This window comes from Anomalospiza imberbis, chromosome 1 (assembly GCF_031753505.1).
Source record: "Anomalospiza imberbis isolate Cuckoo-Finch-1a 21T00152 chromosome 1, ASM3175350v1, whole genome shotgun sequence".
Classification (NCBI taxonomy): Eukaryota; Metazoa; Chordata; class Aves; order Passeriformes; family Viduidae; genus Anomalospiza; species Anomalospiza imberbis.
The window spans coordinates 43,560,022-43,574,628 of NC_089681.1; the positions used below are offsets into that span (position 1 = coordinate 43,560,022).

At 41.8% G+C, this 14,607-nt stretch overlaps 1 protein-coding gene across 1 annotated transcript in view; it reads left to right on the forward strand.

Moving 5' to 3' along the window:
- KLHL14 (kelch like family member 14) overlaps positions 1 to 14,607 on the forward strand; it is a 58,924-nt gene that overhangs the window by 1,250 nt on the left and 43,067 nt on the right. Inside the window, exon 2 of the mRNA XM_068189764.1 lies at positions 88 to 1,070. Within this exon, the coding sequence (XP_068045865.1) occupies positions 133 to 1,070 (938 nt within the window). The 5' untranslated portion in view covers positions 88 to 132. The remainder of the gene's footprint in view (positions 1 to 87; positions 1,071 to 14,607) is intronic.

Consider the following 14,607-nt stretch of genomic DNA (forward strand, 5'->3'; position numbering starts at 1 on the left):
CCCTCCGGGCCTCTAAAGCTCTGTGTTTATTGTTGTGTCGTCCCGTGTGTCCCCCCACCCCGTTCTCCTCCCCACTCCTCTGCCCAGGTTGGAGGAGGGTTTAAAAGGCAGGTGTGCCGGAGGCCGCTCGCCATGTCCAGATCCGGGGACAGGACCTCCACCTTCGACCCCAGCCACAGCGACAACCTGCTGCACGGCCTCAACCTGCTGTGGAGGAAGCAGCTCTTCTGCGACGTGACTCTGACGGCCCAGGGCCAGCAGTTCCACTGCCACAAGGCCGTGCTGGCCTCCTGCTCCCAGTACTTCCGATCTCTGTTCTCCAGTGGCGGCGGGAGCGGCGGGCACCCCCACGCCCTGGGGCTGGGGCCGGCCGCCCAGGACGGGCTGGGAGGTCCGCCGAAGGAGCCGCCGCCGCCGCAGACGCAGGAGGAGCCCGGCACCCCATCCTCCTCCCCGGAGGACAAGCTGCTGGCCAGCCCGCGGGCCATCAACAACCTGGTGCTGCAGGGCTGCTCGTCCATCGGGCTGCGGCTGGTGCTGGAGTACCTGTACACGGCCAACGTGACCCTCTCGCTGGACACGGTGGAGGAGGTGCTGTCGGTCAGCAAGATCCTGCACATCCCGCAGGTCACCAAGCTGTGCGTGCAGTTCCTCAACGACCAGATCTCGGTGCAGAACTACAAGCAGGTGTGCAAGATTGCCGCCCTGCACGGCCTGGAGGAGACCAAGAAGCTGGCCAACAAGTACCTGGTGGAGGACGTGCTGCTGCTCAACTTCGAGGAGATGCGCGCCCTCCTCGACTCGCTGCCCCCACCCGTCGAGTCGGAGCTGGCGCTCTTCCAGATGTCCGTGCTCTGGCTGGAGCACGACCGGGAGACCCGCATGCAGTACGCCCCGGACCTGATGAAGCGCCTCCGCTTCGCCCTCATCCCGGCGCCGGAGCTGGTGGAGCGGGTCCAGTCGGTGGATTTCATGCGCACCGACCCCGTCTGCCAGAAGCTGCTGCTGGACGCCATGAACTACCACCTGATGCCCTTCAGGCAGCACTGCCGGCAGAGCCTGGCCAGCAGGTGAGCGGAGGCGGGGAGGGGGGCTGCCCTTACGGACGCCCCTCGGCGACTGCTGCCCGCGGGGGCTGCGGGAGCGGGGAGTCCCGGCGGGCACCGACCCGCGGGGCCGGGGGCGGCGCGGCGGCCGGAGCGGCTGGAGGGGGGCGGCGGCGGGGCCGAGCCGCCCGCCCCCTGCACCACCAAACTTTTCGTCCCCTCCCCTCGGCCCTCTGGCCGCCCGCGCGTTGGGAATCTGGGTTTGGGGGGATTTTTGGACCACAATTAATATTTTTTTTTCTGCCACAATGTTATTCCTTAGCAAGGAGTCACGTCTTTAAACTGTAATAGTCAAGTCCTACGTCTGTTATTTTCATAAATAACTGCATCATCCATGCACGCCCTGATGTTGCTGACGGTGGGGTGATGTCCCTGTTTGTGCATGGAAACTTGTGACTTCATAGTCCTTACATCTACGACATGTCAGTTATTTTCATTTAATAAGGTAATGAATCACGATGTCAAAGATTGACAATATGAGGTTGGTGTTAGGAAGTGAACGCACAGCACGTAGTTTAACAAGGACTAAACACACCCAAAATTTATTTATCTTCTTTTAAAATATGTTTCTACTTCATTCACAGATAGAATGATAATACCATCTTCTAGTGTTGGTATAATAAAGTGGTGTGGTAGCACAGAAATCAAACCACTCTTTGTATTATTCAGCTTATTATAAGCTTTTTAACTAATGGGTGCATATTACCAATGATTTGACAGCAGCAAGAAAGGAACTAGTACATTAATAAATATTTTAAATAATACACTCTATTAGCATTAATGCAGAGGATTCTTTATTTAATGGGCACTACTCATGGTTTAACTTTGGCGATGTTGTGCCCTCTTATTATTTCTGGCTAGCTCACTGTGTTAGTGTTCTGTCATGCTTATCACCTTGTTGTCTAACTGATTCTCACTCTGAAATCAAAAACATCAAATACAACTATTTTGCAGCGTAAAGTATTTCTGAGATGCCATTGTTGTAAGTTGGTGCCTACCCTTTGCATTTCAACACTCAAAAGTGATGATTTTCAAAAATGCAAACCCCACAAACTCCTCAGGCAAGATTCTGCACACCACCGGGGGTAAGCTGATGCTCGTATCCTGGTGGATTGCTGAGATACCAGCCGGCTTGGTTCAGTGAAGATACCTTTCCAGCTTCAGTGGTCCATGTCATTTGAAGGATATGTAGTGGTGTTCTGACCACTGAATGCTTACAAATGTCATGGATGCTGCAAGAATCTGATACTGCTGGAGCTGGCTTTCCCTGTAAGTGGGAGCATACACAAAGGGATTGCACTTTAGGTAGTCCTAGATGAGAGTCTAAGTTGCACTTAATGACTTACAGGAGACTCCAAATACCACAAAGGCTACTCTTTTTATTTGTAGTAGGTCTGCATGTCTGTGCAGACAGTGGTATTTCAGACGTCCATAACCACAGTGGGTGAAAACATGCTGTCACCTTCCCAACTTTACTGTGTGTCTAATAACAGTCTTGTAACTAGCTTCTCTTGATTGGGTTCTTTAGTGGTAGTGAAATGGGAGCAAAACTGTTTGGATTTATTTATAAGCAGGAATTAGAACTTACTCCAAATGTTAAAGTGATGGAGATGTTGGAATGCTTACTAATGCAGAATGAAATTGTTATATTTTCATTTTTGGTCTTGGACGATATTCCTGGAAATTCATAAAGGTCACAAAGGCCCATCTTTGAATCTTAATCACTTTAAGATTTTGCCAGGCTGCCTAAGTATATGAAGGAGGAAAATAAAAAAGAAACATTCAACACTACAGAGATTTCCAGATTTGTCCTCTCTGTTGCTCATAGTTTTTCTAAAGTAACAATTTTAACAGGTTGACATTCATGCAGTAAAATTTTAAGGAAGAAAATCTGCAAAGAGTTCCTTAAGTTACTAATTTGCAGAAGGAAATCTTAAAAGTTAACAGTGAAGTACCTGTGCAAATACATGAAAATTATTACACAGAAAAATACTTCAAAACTCTGATTACTTTTTTCTGTGAGTAATGGTGACTTTGGTAATTTGGAATTTAATGAAAGGTCATTCGCTAAAGATGCACATGTCTTTAGAAAGAGATTAACTGTTCCTCTTGTGCAGTGTAATAGCTCCTGCACAGTACAGTTGATGAGAAATGCAAGCAGCCCAATGCCATAGGCACCTGCTTCCTGCATGTTCAAGAAACGAGAATTGCACTCAGTGTTAAAATTTGCCAATAACTTTTCTGCATTTTTAAAAAGAATTTTTATTTTTTTAACAAGCTACTTAAAAGCACCTATGTTACATATCCATATGCACACTTTGGAGTACATTGGCATCAGGGCTACTTCTATTTCTTAATGGAAATAAATGTAAGGGGAAGCTCAAAATATGCTGATTCTCCTCTGAAATGTAACTATAAACTTAATCCTGTAGTCAGGGCTGGAGAAAAAAGAGATTTAAGCTCACAGGAGCCAGTCTGTGCTCTGTGAGCAAAAGTATTTATAATGTTTGTGCCACAAATACAGATCCTGCAGTGCAAGTGATGCTGGGGCTAGAAGTACCTGAGTTGTCTTTTGTGCTGCAGTGAAAAACACTGTTTACCTACAGAGAGTCTAGGGTTTTTTCCATGAAATTTCCTAAGAGAAGGTAATGCTTCAATGTCCTGATGTATTTTTGTAGTATTAATTTTCAAGGTACAACAATTAAATGATCAGAATTTAAAAAGTTGAGAAATTATGTTCCTGTCTTATGAGCCTTGCTGTGCACTCTGAGGTTTAGAACTTCACCACAGGGGATGGGTGTTTTGGCTTTGATTTGACATTTCATCAGATGCTCAACTCTAAGCAAAGTTAATAATACTGTTGGCTCAGTGATCCTTACCTCACCAGGGCCTCAGCATACAAGCTGCTGTTAAAGCCTCTGGAGACACAGTCAGTTTTGATGTCACTAGGAAAAATCATAGTTGATTTCAACTTGGAGTGGGTGAGTGACCCTAAACATTAGGCTTAAATTATGTTTGTCTATCCCTGAAAGAGACACGTAGCTCTGTGCTGTATCATCTTTTGTAGTTCTGGGAAGAAAATGCATTTTGATAGAGGAAAGTTCATATTCCGGACATTTATTTGACTCTCGGATCCTCACCAGACTATTGAGTTGATTAAAATGTCTCTGTGTTTTATTGTGTAATATAATGTATTTTATATAATATATGGTATGCATTTTCAATTTTTTAAAAGTTTGGGGATAGAGCATTGCCACCTGCAGCTCCTCTGACCAGCAAAGGGTGTTTGGGCTGGTCTGCTCTCCCAGGACCTGCCGGCAGAGCAGCAAATACAGCTGCATACCTGAAGGCAGAGGGGACTGAGGAAAGTAAAACTGGGAGAGAGGGGGAAATGCAGAAAAAAGAAAGGAGTTGAGATATCCCAGGCGAGAAATGGGATATAAGTAGTGGAAATAGGACAGTACAAATGAGGCAAGAGATGAGAGAAGGATAGTTTTGAAGGGAGAAAAATGTAATAGGATACTAGACAGGAAAGGAAACTAGCAAAAGAAAAAAGACCCTGGCAGATAAAAAGATAGGGAATGAAACAAAAAGGGGAACACTAATTCTTGGCAGAAACAGCATCTGTTGTCAATGTCAGCTGAGTATTGCAGTTTCTGGAAAAGCTTTTTCAGATTTGGGAGGGAAAATGGATGGGGATAAACCAACTGACATAAGATAGGAATAGTCCTAGGCAGAAAATACAGAATTAAAGCGCACAAGAGAAAAGAAGGGGAATAAGGAGACAAAGAGATAAGAAGGCTAAGCCTGCCCATGCTGTTTTATGGTTTCAGCAAAGTCCTAGCATGTACAGACCCAGCTGGTTTTTTGTATTTTTGTCCCCTGGACTACTAGACCTTGGGGAGATTAAGTGCAAATTCTGGTCCTGCTAAAGCTAGTTGTAGAGCTGGTTTGGTTTGCTATTTGTTTGGTTTTTTTTTTAATTTCATTTCAGTTGAAAGAGGGTGTCATCCAGACTGTTTGATGGTAGGCAATATTAGTGAAAGTGATAGCAAGTTAAACAGTGACAGGTGATGAAGATGATATGAACAGTTTTCATTCAGTAGAAAGATGATAACAGTTGAAGAAGGAAAATGTGAGGTGCTGAACAGCGTTAGACAGTGGCATTTATGTGGAAGACATATATGTCTTATCTGCTTTACTTTCTACAGAGGAGATTAAAAATTTGAAGAAACCAGTTACATCCCTTGGCAATTAAATAATTTCTTTCTTGCATACACTATTTGTCTCCAAATCTCACAGACCGTAGTTCAATTTGACTTCTTTTTCTACTGAGACTTTTGTAGAATCTCAGCAGGACATGTTTGGTGGGTGTGAAAAAAGTCCGTGTTTTTTCATTGAAATGCACTCTGTCTTCTGGTTACAGCCTGTCCCTTTGTGATCATAACAGCAATATTTGGATTTTTAACTAATATACTTATTAATGATTAATTGCAAGTGAGACATACTACAGATCCTGAATTTCCATCCTGATAAGAAAAACACATCTTAAAATGTATGTGAATTATTAAGTTTTGCGTTGCAGTATGGATGAAGTGGATGTGAGGCTCTGGTTTATTTTAGTGAGCTTTGGATCAGTTTTTATGTGCCTGAATTAATATCAGGAAATTGTACGTGTGCCAGGACTCTCTCAGCTGAGCTGCAGAAGGGGGACTGACACATTAGAGGCTGTGGGGTAGTGAACCACAGACCTGTAGTCAGTTTAATCCTAGTTAGTCTCACCTACTTTCCTTACTTGCCTCATGTGCATTCATTTGCCATTTGAGACAAGCTCATGCTGAAGTGTAAGTGGAGAGATGTAGAGTTTCCAAAAGGGTGGGAGACCTTGATCTCACATTATGGACAGAGGGAGCACCACTCTGCTAAAGGGACTGCTGTGGGTCAGGAAAGTCCTTGGGAGCCTTTTTAAAGACACATATGTCCTGGCTGGTAAAATCCTTGAGAGCTGCAGAGGCATAGGTGATAGCCATTTTTTGGGTCAGTTATAGTATTTGTTAGGAGAAACATAATTTATGAAGAGCATTTAATGGCCTTTTTTATGGACAGCCATCTGTCCAACAGCTGCAGGTGAAGAAGAGTTGCCAGGCTCGTTGTGCAGGTACTTGCCCTGCCAGCCAGTTTCCCAGTCAGAGGCACTACCTTGGAATAGTGTCCTCTGTGAACTGGCAGTGCCTCCTGATCCATGTCCTTAAATGATAGGGCTCTTACCCAGATTCTGAACTTTATCTGTCCCCTCTCTGGAATCCTCTGTTACCCCAACTCATGAGTGTTCTTCCCACCAGGCTCCCGACCTCACACACACCAATCCCCACTGCTCCAGACCTCTGTGCTTGGATATTTACAGTTTGCTGAACTGTGCTCCTCCTTGGCTTTGTCACCCTGCCATTTTAGCACTGGAAGCAGCTTCAAATACCTGCATCTGCATCTCCAAACTCTTTTTCTGAAGGGAAATATTTCACTGCATTTCAGAACAGCTTGTTCTAGAGGGAAAATGAAGCTAAGTTTAAAAACAAGTAATTTTAGTAAGCCATGCAGTCTTGATGACAAAGTGCCCTCGAAAATGGGAACTTCTTCCTCAAATGCTGGAGCAAAAATGCCCCTTTCCACCACCTGTGACAATCTATATAGCAGCTTTACAAGTCATGCAGGTCCCTAAAAGCAGAACTGTTGCCATGAGTTCCTGCACTGTTCTTGCCCATCCTTTGGCAACACAATCCATCTCTGTCCTGTTGGGAAGTATGTAGGTCACAAGTGGTGCAGAGTCTTCTAGACAAGGAAGTCCCATTTCAGACAAAATCCTCCTGGAATGATTTCTGCTTAGGGTGTACCTTTTTGCAAATGGAGTGCTGTAGGATCATGGTGAGCATCAGACATATATGTCTTTGCTACTGGCCTGAGACTTTTCTGTTCACTCTTTGCCTGATGTGCATCACCTTCATGTGATGTGAGAAGAGATAGAAAGGAGAGAGTCTTAAAGGGCATGGGGTGGCCTGGGGTCACTATAGTTTTTTTCTTTATAGAAGAAAAATATGGAGGTTCTGAGTTTGTAACTGTTGAGCAGTAAATGGAACAGAGCTGTGATGGTGTAATTGTTTGGATTTGTACTTTTAGAGAAAGCACAGGGAGCCTTGGGGGTAAGGAGGGTGAGGAGAGGTAATGTCGAACACAAAATCAACAGAAAATAGTTTGCCAGGAAAAAGCTTTGGTTCTGATAAACTCATGTTATGAAAAAATTAATATAATCTGTAAAAAACACTGTTTCATCTTTTCAAACAACTCCTGTGTTTTAAAAATCCAAAACTTTTTCTAATCAGAGCAAGGTTTGTTATTATCCTTTGCTCAGCATGGCCTGGAAAGATTGAGCATGGAATAGGAATCCTAAAAGAAGGGTTTGAGCTGGACTCCCCTTCTCTGTAAATATCTCTCATGTTGGTTTTGTTGAAACAGATTCTTTCTGGTATTACACATTTACCAAAGGATCATTAAAGAAATTGAAGACTATGGAAAGTTGAAAACTATTGGTAGGTACTTCCTGGCATCATTTTTCATATTTGCTGCCTCCCTGAAATTTTCTTTAAAAACTGTCATGCCTAGTACTTAGTAGTCAACATTTGCTATATTCTTGGAAAGCAGACAATAAACTGAGCAAATATTGTCAGCTGCCAAGTTCAATGGAAGCAGACTGTTTGCAGTGAAGCTGGAAGTAAATAGAAGTTGGTGCCACAGTTGGTTCTTCCTGTATTCCCCAACTGATGCCTTCTTTCAGTAAAAAAAAAGAAAAAAAAAACCAAACAAACCAGTGGAAAAGGTAGCAAGTCATACCTTGAGTGAGCTGGCAGCAAGGTGTGTTTCTTTCCTTTGGCTTCCTAAGGAAAAGGAGCTTCAGCTGGAGAGAACGCAGCCTCTGATGCTGTGTTAACCTTCTGTTGACATGGACATCAGACACAGAATCAAACAAGAAAAGGACTTTCTTGTCTTTACACAGTCTGAACTTCAAAAAATGAGAGTTGGTTGAAATTTCCTAGGGGACAAAAATGAAAAAGATGATTTGATGACTTTGAAGCTTTCTATAAAGCATTTACATTTTACAACCTCTGTCAGAAAAATTAAAAAAAAAACCCACAAACAAACAAACCAAAACAAAAAAAACTCAAAATGACCAATACAGGGAACCAGCAAACAAACCAAACCCAAAAAAAGGCCAAACAAAATGATGGGAAAAATGGAAGCAATTTGCAAAAGTACTTATCTTTGACATTTTCTTTTTTTTTTTTTTAATTCAGGATAAAAATAATTACTTAAAGGTTTTTTAGAACTTCCATCAGTGAGGAAAATCTTTGAGAAGTTTACCAAGAAGATTCATGACACAGGAGGTTTTATGTCACATTCACCAATTTGCTTTGCTAGTAACATTCCTTTGAATTCACCTCACTTGCAGTGCTCCAGACACTCAGTGTGTGGCTAGTGCTAGATATCTTTAGCATTCAGATCTGGTAGTGCAAGGAGGCAATGATGAGGACACTCCTCTGTGTTCTTCCCAAAGGAGAACTGGATAGGTGTCACTCTTCCAGGATAGTTGTCACTGCTAAGCTGCCTGTTACATCAGAGGATTTTACCCCAAAAAGGAAGGGACATTGACTTTAAAAAATCTTCCAGCTAAAAGCTCAAGCTAACTCTTAAATATTAACTTAGAGATCAACAGTGGTGGGATTGCTTTCATAAAGAAAAATGGGGTTTTCAGAGCTTCAAACAGATTCTAAGTTATTTTAATACAGGGGATGGAAAATTGCCTGACAGCTTTAGAAATAAAGGAGCCTTTAACTTGTAAGGTAACTCTGTAACAGTTAAGTGTGGCCTGCCAGGTAAAATATTCACTTACCTTTAGACTTCTGCTTTTTAGAAGGAAAAGGAATGATTATTGTTAAAACAAACATTAACTTTTTCTGTGCATTTTTTTAAGTATTGGACAAAATAAAAAAAAATCTAGTTGATTCAGAGGAGAAAACCAACAATCAATGTCTGCAGCAAATCATTCTCAGCTTAGTATTTGTCTTCCTAAACTTAATTCTGTCAGTGGTCAGCAACATGTATTAAATGAACATCCTCTTCAGTGAACATTACTGTGAGCTCTGCTGCAATGAAAACTGGGGTCTTCTGCCAAGCCTGCCTACATGGAGAATGAAAAGATGAAATCCAGTATCTTCATTATAAGACTGGTTTCCAGGTTTTTAGTATTTCTAGAAAGTATTTTCACATTCTTTCTAGTGTGCCTGAGGCAATAGGTGCAAATTAGAAGAGGCAAAAAAATCCATTCATAAAGCAACTTCCATACATTCAGCAAAGTTTTGAGCATTCTTTGAACTGAAGAACTAAAAAAATTATTGGTCATAATTTGCAAGAGACTTTATTGTGCTTTATGTTTTGACAAAATCAGGATAGTCTTAATGTCTTTATACATAAGGAGAAAGACATTATGCAGGATTTGGTCTGTTGACTGTGAGAACTCGGGTCCTTCCCCTAGCACTGCCGTAGAGTTAGGAAGAGATTCTGGATGCCTATTCACCTATAGGTTATGATGTTTGTTTACTCATTTTATGTGATGACAAAACCTCATAAAATTCCTTTGTCCAAAATAAATTTTACATTGTACCTTATGGCTTTCATTGAGTTCATAGTTAAACTCCCGGATAATTAGATTTCCTCTCTATTAAACATGTGTTACTAATCATGGCTATCTTTGCAGTCAGCTATGGAAGCCAAAATCCATTGAAATAAGCAGTTTTCATATGATACTTTTGTTGTACTGAAATGCCCATCCAGGAGCTGGGAAGGTAATTGTTGAAGATCACATCCCATGTTCTTGGTAGCAAAACATTTTTTTCAGTCATGGGCAAATGGATGCTTGCAACATTTGTTCAGTTTTGCAGACTGAAACTAGATTGTCAACTCCATTTTTTGTTGAACACAGCATCCCTTCAGATGCCTTTTGAGAAGAAAAGGGTTGCTAAAGACCATCCTGGTTTCTGAAGATGAAATTAAGTTTTTGGTGCTTGCAAACAAAAGGTCTGCAACTGAAATGTTGGTTGGGATAGTACGTATCTATTTTTCTATTCCGCAAACCTCTCTGAAATAATTTGTTACTGCTGCAGGTTAACACAGCCTCCTTTTCTGAGATTCTTGCTACTTATTTTGACAGTATCACTGTCAGACACAGGTTTCTCAAATCCTTTGATATAATGAGATATGAGGATGTAGATAAATACACCATGCATTCACCTGCCCTTGTTGAGTCTGTGCTGGTCTTAGGGCAGATTTTGTTGTGCTTGAGTTCAGTGGGCAAACACCTGGAGTTCAGTTTGGCTCTGCTGTGTTTAAGGTCAGCATTGAAGCAGAAGCAAGGATGCCATCATATCTGTTAAGTCCCTGCTCTTAAGAGCTACCCATACTCAAAACCATGGTGATAGCCTATATGAAAAGATAATTAATGATCCAGACTTATGGGTTTAGTATAGCCCTGAGTTAAGAGAAAAGTATAGTTAAACACTTGTTTTCTTTTTTTTTTTTTTTTTTTCATTGATGACCATGATCACTTGTATGTCTTAGGATGCATTTATTTTTCTGATGTGTAACACTACACTGGATGCATTAAGAACCACAGGATTGCCACTTCATGGTTGTGTTCTTTCCTTTTCTTTGCATTCCCTAATGCAGAAAGCAGAGCCTTAGTGCATTGTTTAAAAACTGGAAGAGTCTGGAGCAAACCTGCTGTTGAGGCTTGATTTCCTGCCAGTTTTTGTAGAATGAACTTCTACTAATTGCCCAGATAAGGAAAACCCACCAGTGAAAGATTGATGGATATGTTAATAAAGAAAAACAATGTACAAGAAGAGTATTTCCCATTCATGTGTTTTCTATTAACATGAGGCCATCAAGGTTGCAAAAAGAGTAGGAGTGGTTGTCTTCTACTGATTTCTTGTGAGTCTATAAACTCTCTTGGGCTCAGTCTCTTGCCCTGAATATTTATGGTTAGTTTAGACCGTGGACTGGCAATATGAGTTTTCAAGCTGATGGGCATCTGCTGCTACCTTTGAAGTGAGTGGGATTTGGTTATGTTGATGGGTATCTCTGAAAATGAAGACACTTCTGTGAGTACTCCAATTCTTGGGTTTGTGTGCCTAAGGGAAACTACACAAGTTTGAAAATGTTGACTTTGAAATATACTTTGGTTTCCAGTCTTGTAAGTAGACAAAATAAATTTCACACCACATGAGGTACCCAAGAACTTAATTAAGGTGAATTAAGTGTTTTAAAATCTTAGCCGAACAGAAACTGCAAAGTGTGTGCAGAATAATAACCAGTGAGAACTAGAGTTTTGGAGTCTAAATCTAAGTAACACTTTCAAGAAAACATGTGGACAAATTTATCTCAATTTTTTTGCCATGACATCAGCCTGCCTGTCCATGGTTTAGCCTTCCCTGACCAAGACCCACTACTGTTAATGGAACACAAGGTGATCATAAAATCCTTGCTGGGGACACTGTGAACCACAGCATTAACTGAATAGTATATTAGACTGTAAAATAAGGTCTGTGAAGAAAAAAAAATAGAGTTTATATAATGAAGAACATTATATTAAGTCATATACGATGGAGAACATTTCACATTGTAATCTTGAGTTATCCAAATAGCAAACATGTAATAATACATGAAAGGGGGAAGCTTTATCTTGCTCGATATATTACACATCTTTTTAAATCCTGTCTTCATCATAGTGTTTCACTGAAAAACATTTTTATTAATATTTGGAAAAGTCTTCTGCATATAAGCAGTGGCCATGTACATGTTTTCCATATTTTAGAATGCATTGTAAGATTCTAACAGTACTGCTTAGTGCAATATGAAACATAAATATGTCATAATAAAGCAAATCTTTTTTCAAAACCTAAATTGCAGCATTTCACATTAGAACTTAAAAACCAGATTTGGCTCCAAGGGAACATATTAGTTTAAAACCTGCATGTCTTTAGCCACTATATTATCTTTACTTGGTTCATTGGAAGAGCTCTCAATGTAGATGAATTAGGTATTTTGGGTGTAAGTAACCATCTCTTCTTTGCCATGTGAAATTTCGCTGTGCTTTTGGTAGAGATTTTGCTGACTGTTAATTTCTTACTAAACTTCTACTAAAAGTCTCTGTTCTTGTTACTTCCCATTTTAAATGTATTTTAAAAATTAATATTTTTAAAGCATACCAATATAGCAGCACTGCTTCTTCTCAAGAAACAGTAGCTTCTCAGGCTGTTTGGCTGAAAAAGTAATGTTAAGGATAGTTGCAACTGCCAAAGTCTGGAAACTTAGAGTTATATCTGACATTTCATTCTTCACCTTAACTATTGAGCCTTGGCCATTCATTGGATTTTCACAGTGCTTTGGAGTTAGAAGGGAGTTTTACAGATGAAAGATGAAAATCAAAATAAACTCCTTTATCAAGTAAACCTTGCAAGGGCATTCTGAATTTTACAATGCACAGGGAGTTGATTGTGATATAACATATAACACAGGAGGGTTGGAATAAACAATTTATTCTCTATTGTTAGGGATGGCCATGCATAACTGACTTATGGCTCTGGTTTGCTCTGCCACTTGTTACGTGTGCAGTCATCCCCAACTCATACCAAAAACAGTTTATCATACTCCCATGTTGCATAGAACATATCAAATGTTCTCTCATTAAAAACTTTACTGTGGAGACTGAATGTTAAAAGACGCTGGCAGTGCTTTAGTAAGCTTTCCCCAGAGATTGGTTTCACTATGGAATCTGTGCTGACAGTGATCATGAGATGATTCTGATATCCTACACAGCCACAGTCTGCTGGGCAGGTAACAGTCCTCATTGACAGCATAGCGCAGGTGCAGTGCAGGCATCAAAGGCTGGCTTGTCAGAAAGACTGAGGGACTGCAGGGGCTCTCCCCAAGTTGGGAGAGAATCAAAGGGTAGGACAGTGTGGGACAGTGTCACTGCCCCCATGATTTAACTCCTCCCCCGGCACTGAGGGTTTTGTTTCATCCACTGTCAATTCATGACCTTCTCTGAGCCCTAAATCTGTTTAAAAAACCGATAAGGCCAAATGTCAGATAGTTCCCTGGCCATCCTTATCATAGATGTATCTGTAGTCTATAGTTGTCTTTGGGAGAGCCATTTGACAAATTTTTTTCTGGAGCATTGTGTGGATCAAGCCCTCAGCTGTGTGTTCCCTTCCTGAAGGATGTTCCTTGTGGTTGGTGCATGTCTACAGCACAATCTAGTTAATTTTTGACCAGTCTTCTCAAGAGAAGATGCAGTCCTGCTACAAGTGTAATCATCGGGTCACCAGTACACGTTCTAGGTAGCAGCTGGAGTGAAGCCATGAGTGTGCCTCAGTCATAAAGCTCCCACTGCTGGAGTGCACTACTGAGCTTGGAGCTCTTGAGTGGTTCTTTGACCCCGCCATAAGCATCTCTGGTGGTAGGCTTTGGTTCCTGGTGTTCTGTGCCTTTCTTGGCCGGGGTGTTTGCTGCAGATTGACACATAGAGTGTTACACGGGTGTTGTCGTGCCTGGAAAAATGGTGCTTGACAAGGGTGCCTTCCATCAAATGCATGGTCCCGCTGCACAGTCATGCATATGGATGGCTGTTTTCCAGGCTTCGTCACCTTCCTACCTAACAGGAACATTTTGAGCCTAGACCTTTATTTCAGTGTTATCTCACCCAAGCTGAGTATAACTGGTGAAAGTTCAATTATATGCAAAGTGACTATTAGAGCATCAGGGCTCATCTGGGGGTCTGTGCCTCCCCTCCAGTTTTCACTTACAATTGTGCTAAATCCCTTAATGCTGCAGAGAAATCGTACGTTCATCAGGTGGGGCATTGGAGGCCAGGGTGCAGATAACCACTTTTACTGCAGATGAGACATTGCAGTCCTGTTCTTAAGAACTGCCAGGCAGATTGGGAATCACGGTCACGGTTAATAGCAGCGAATTGCCAGCTCTTGATGGGTGGGTAGTCACTCCTTTCAGTGGTTGCCCCCTGGGGGAGAAGGTAGAAAAACAGAGGGAGGGAATTAGAGTGACTTTGCACAGTTGAGCAGGTTCATGCCGCTGGATCAGTGGCAAGCATTGGCAGGGCTCCACTCTGGGGAGGCTCACAACAACATCACAGTCTCATTTTTACCAATTGGTGTTGCTATAGCCAGTGGTGCACAGGGGGAGAGCAAAGATGACGGGGGGAGCCAGGGGGGAGAATGAAAGCAAGAGTCTGGACTAAATTAAACAAACAAAAGTGCTTGTAAGTAGCATTTAACCCATAACCATTAGCCCAGTGCTGCTAATTGTACTAAAGTATATATCTGAAGTTCAGTGTGTGATTAAAGAGTTGGCTCACAAACTCTCTGCATAACCTTAA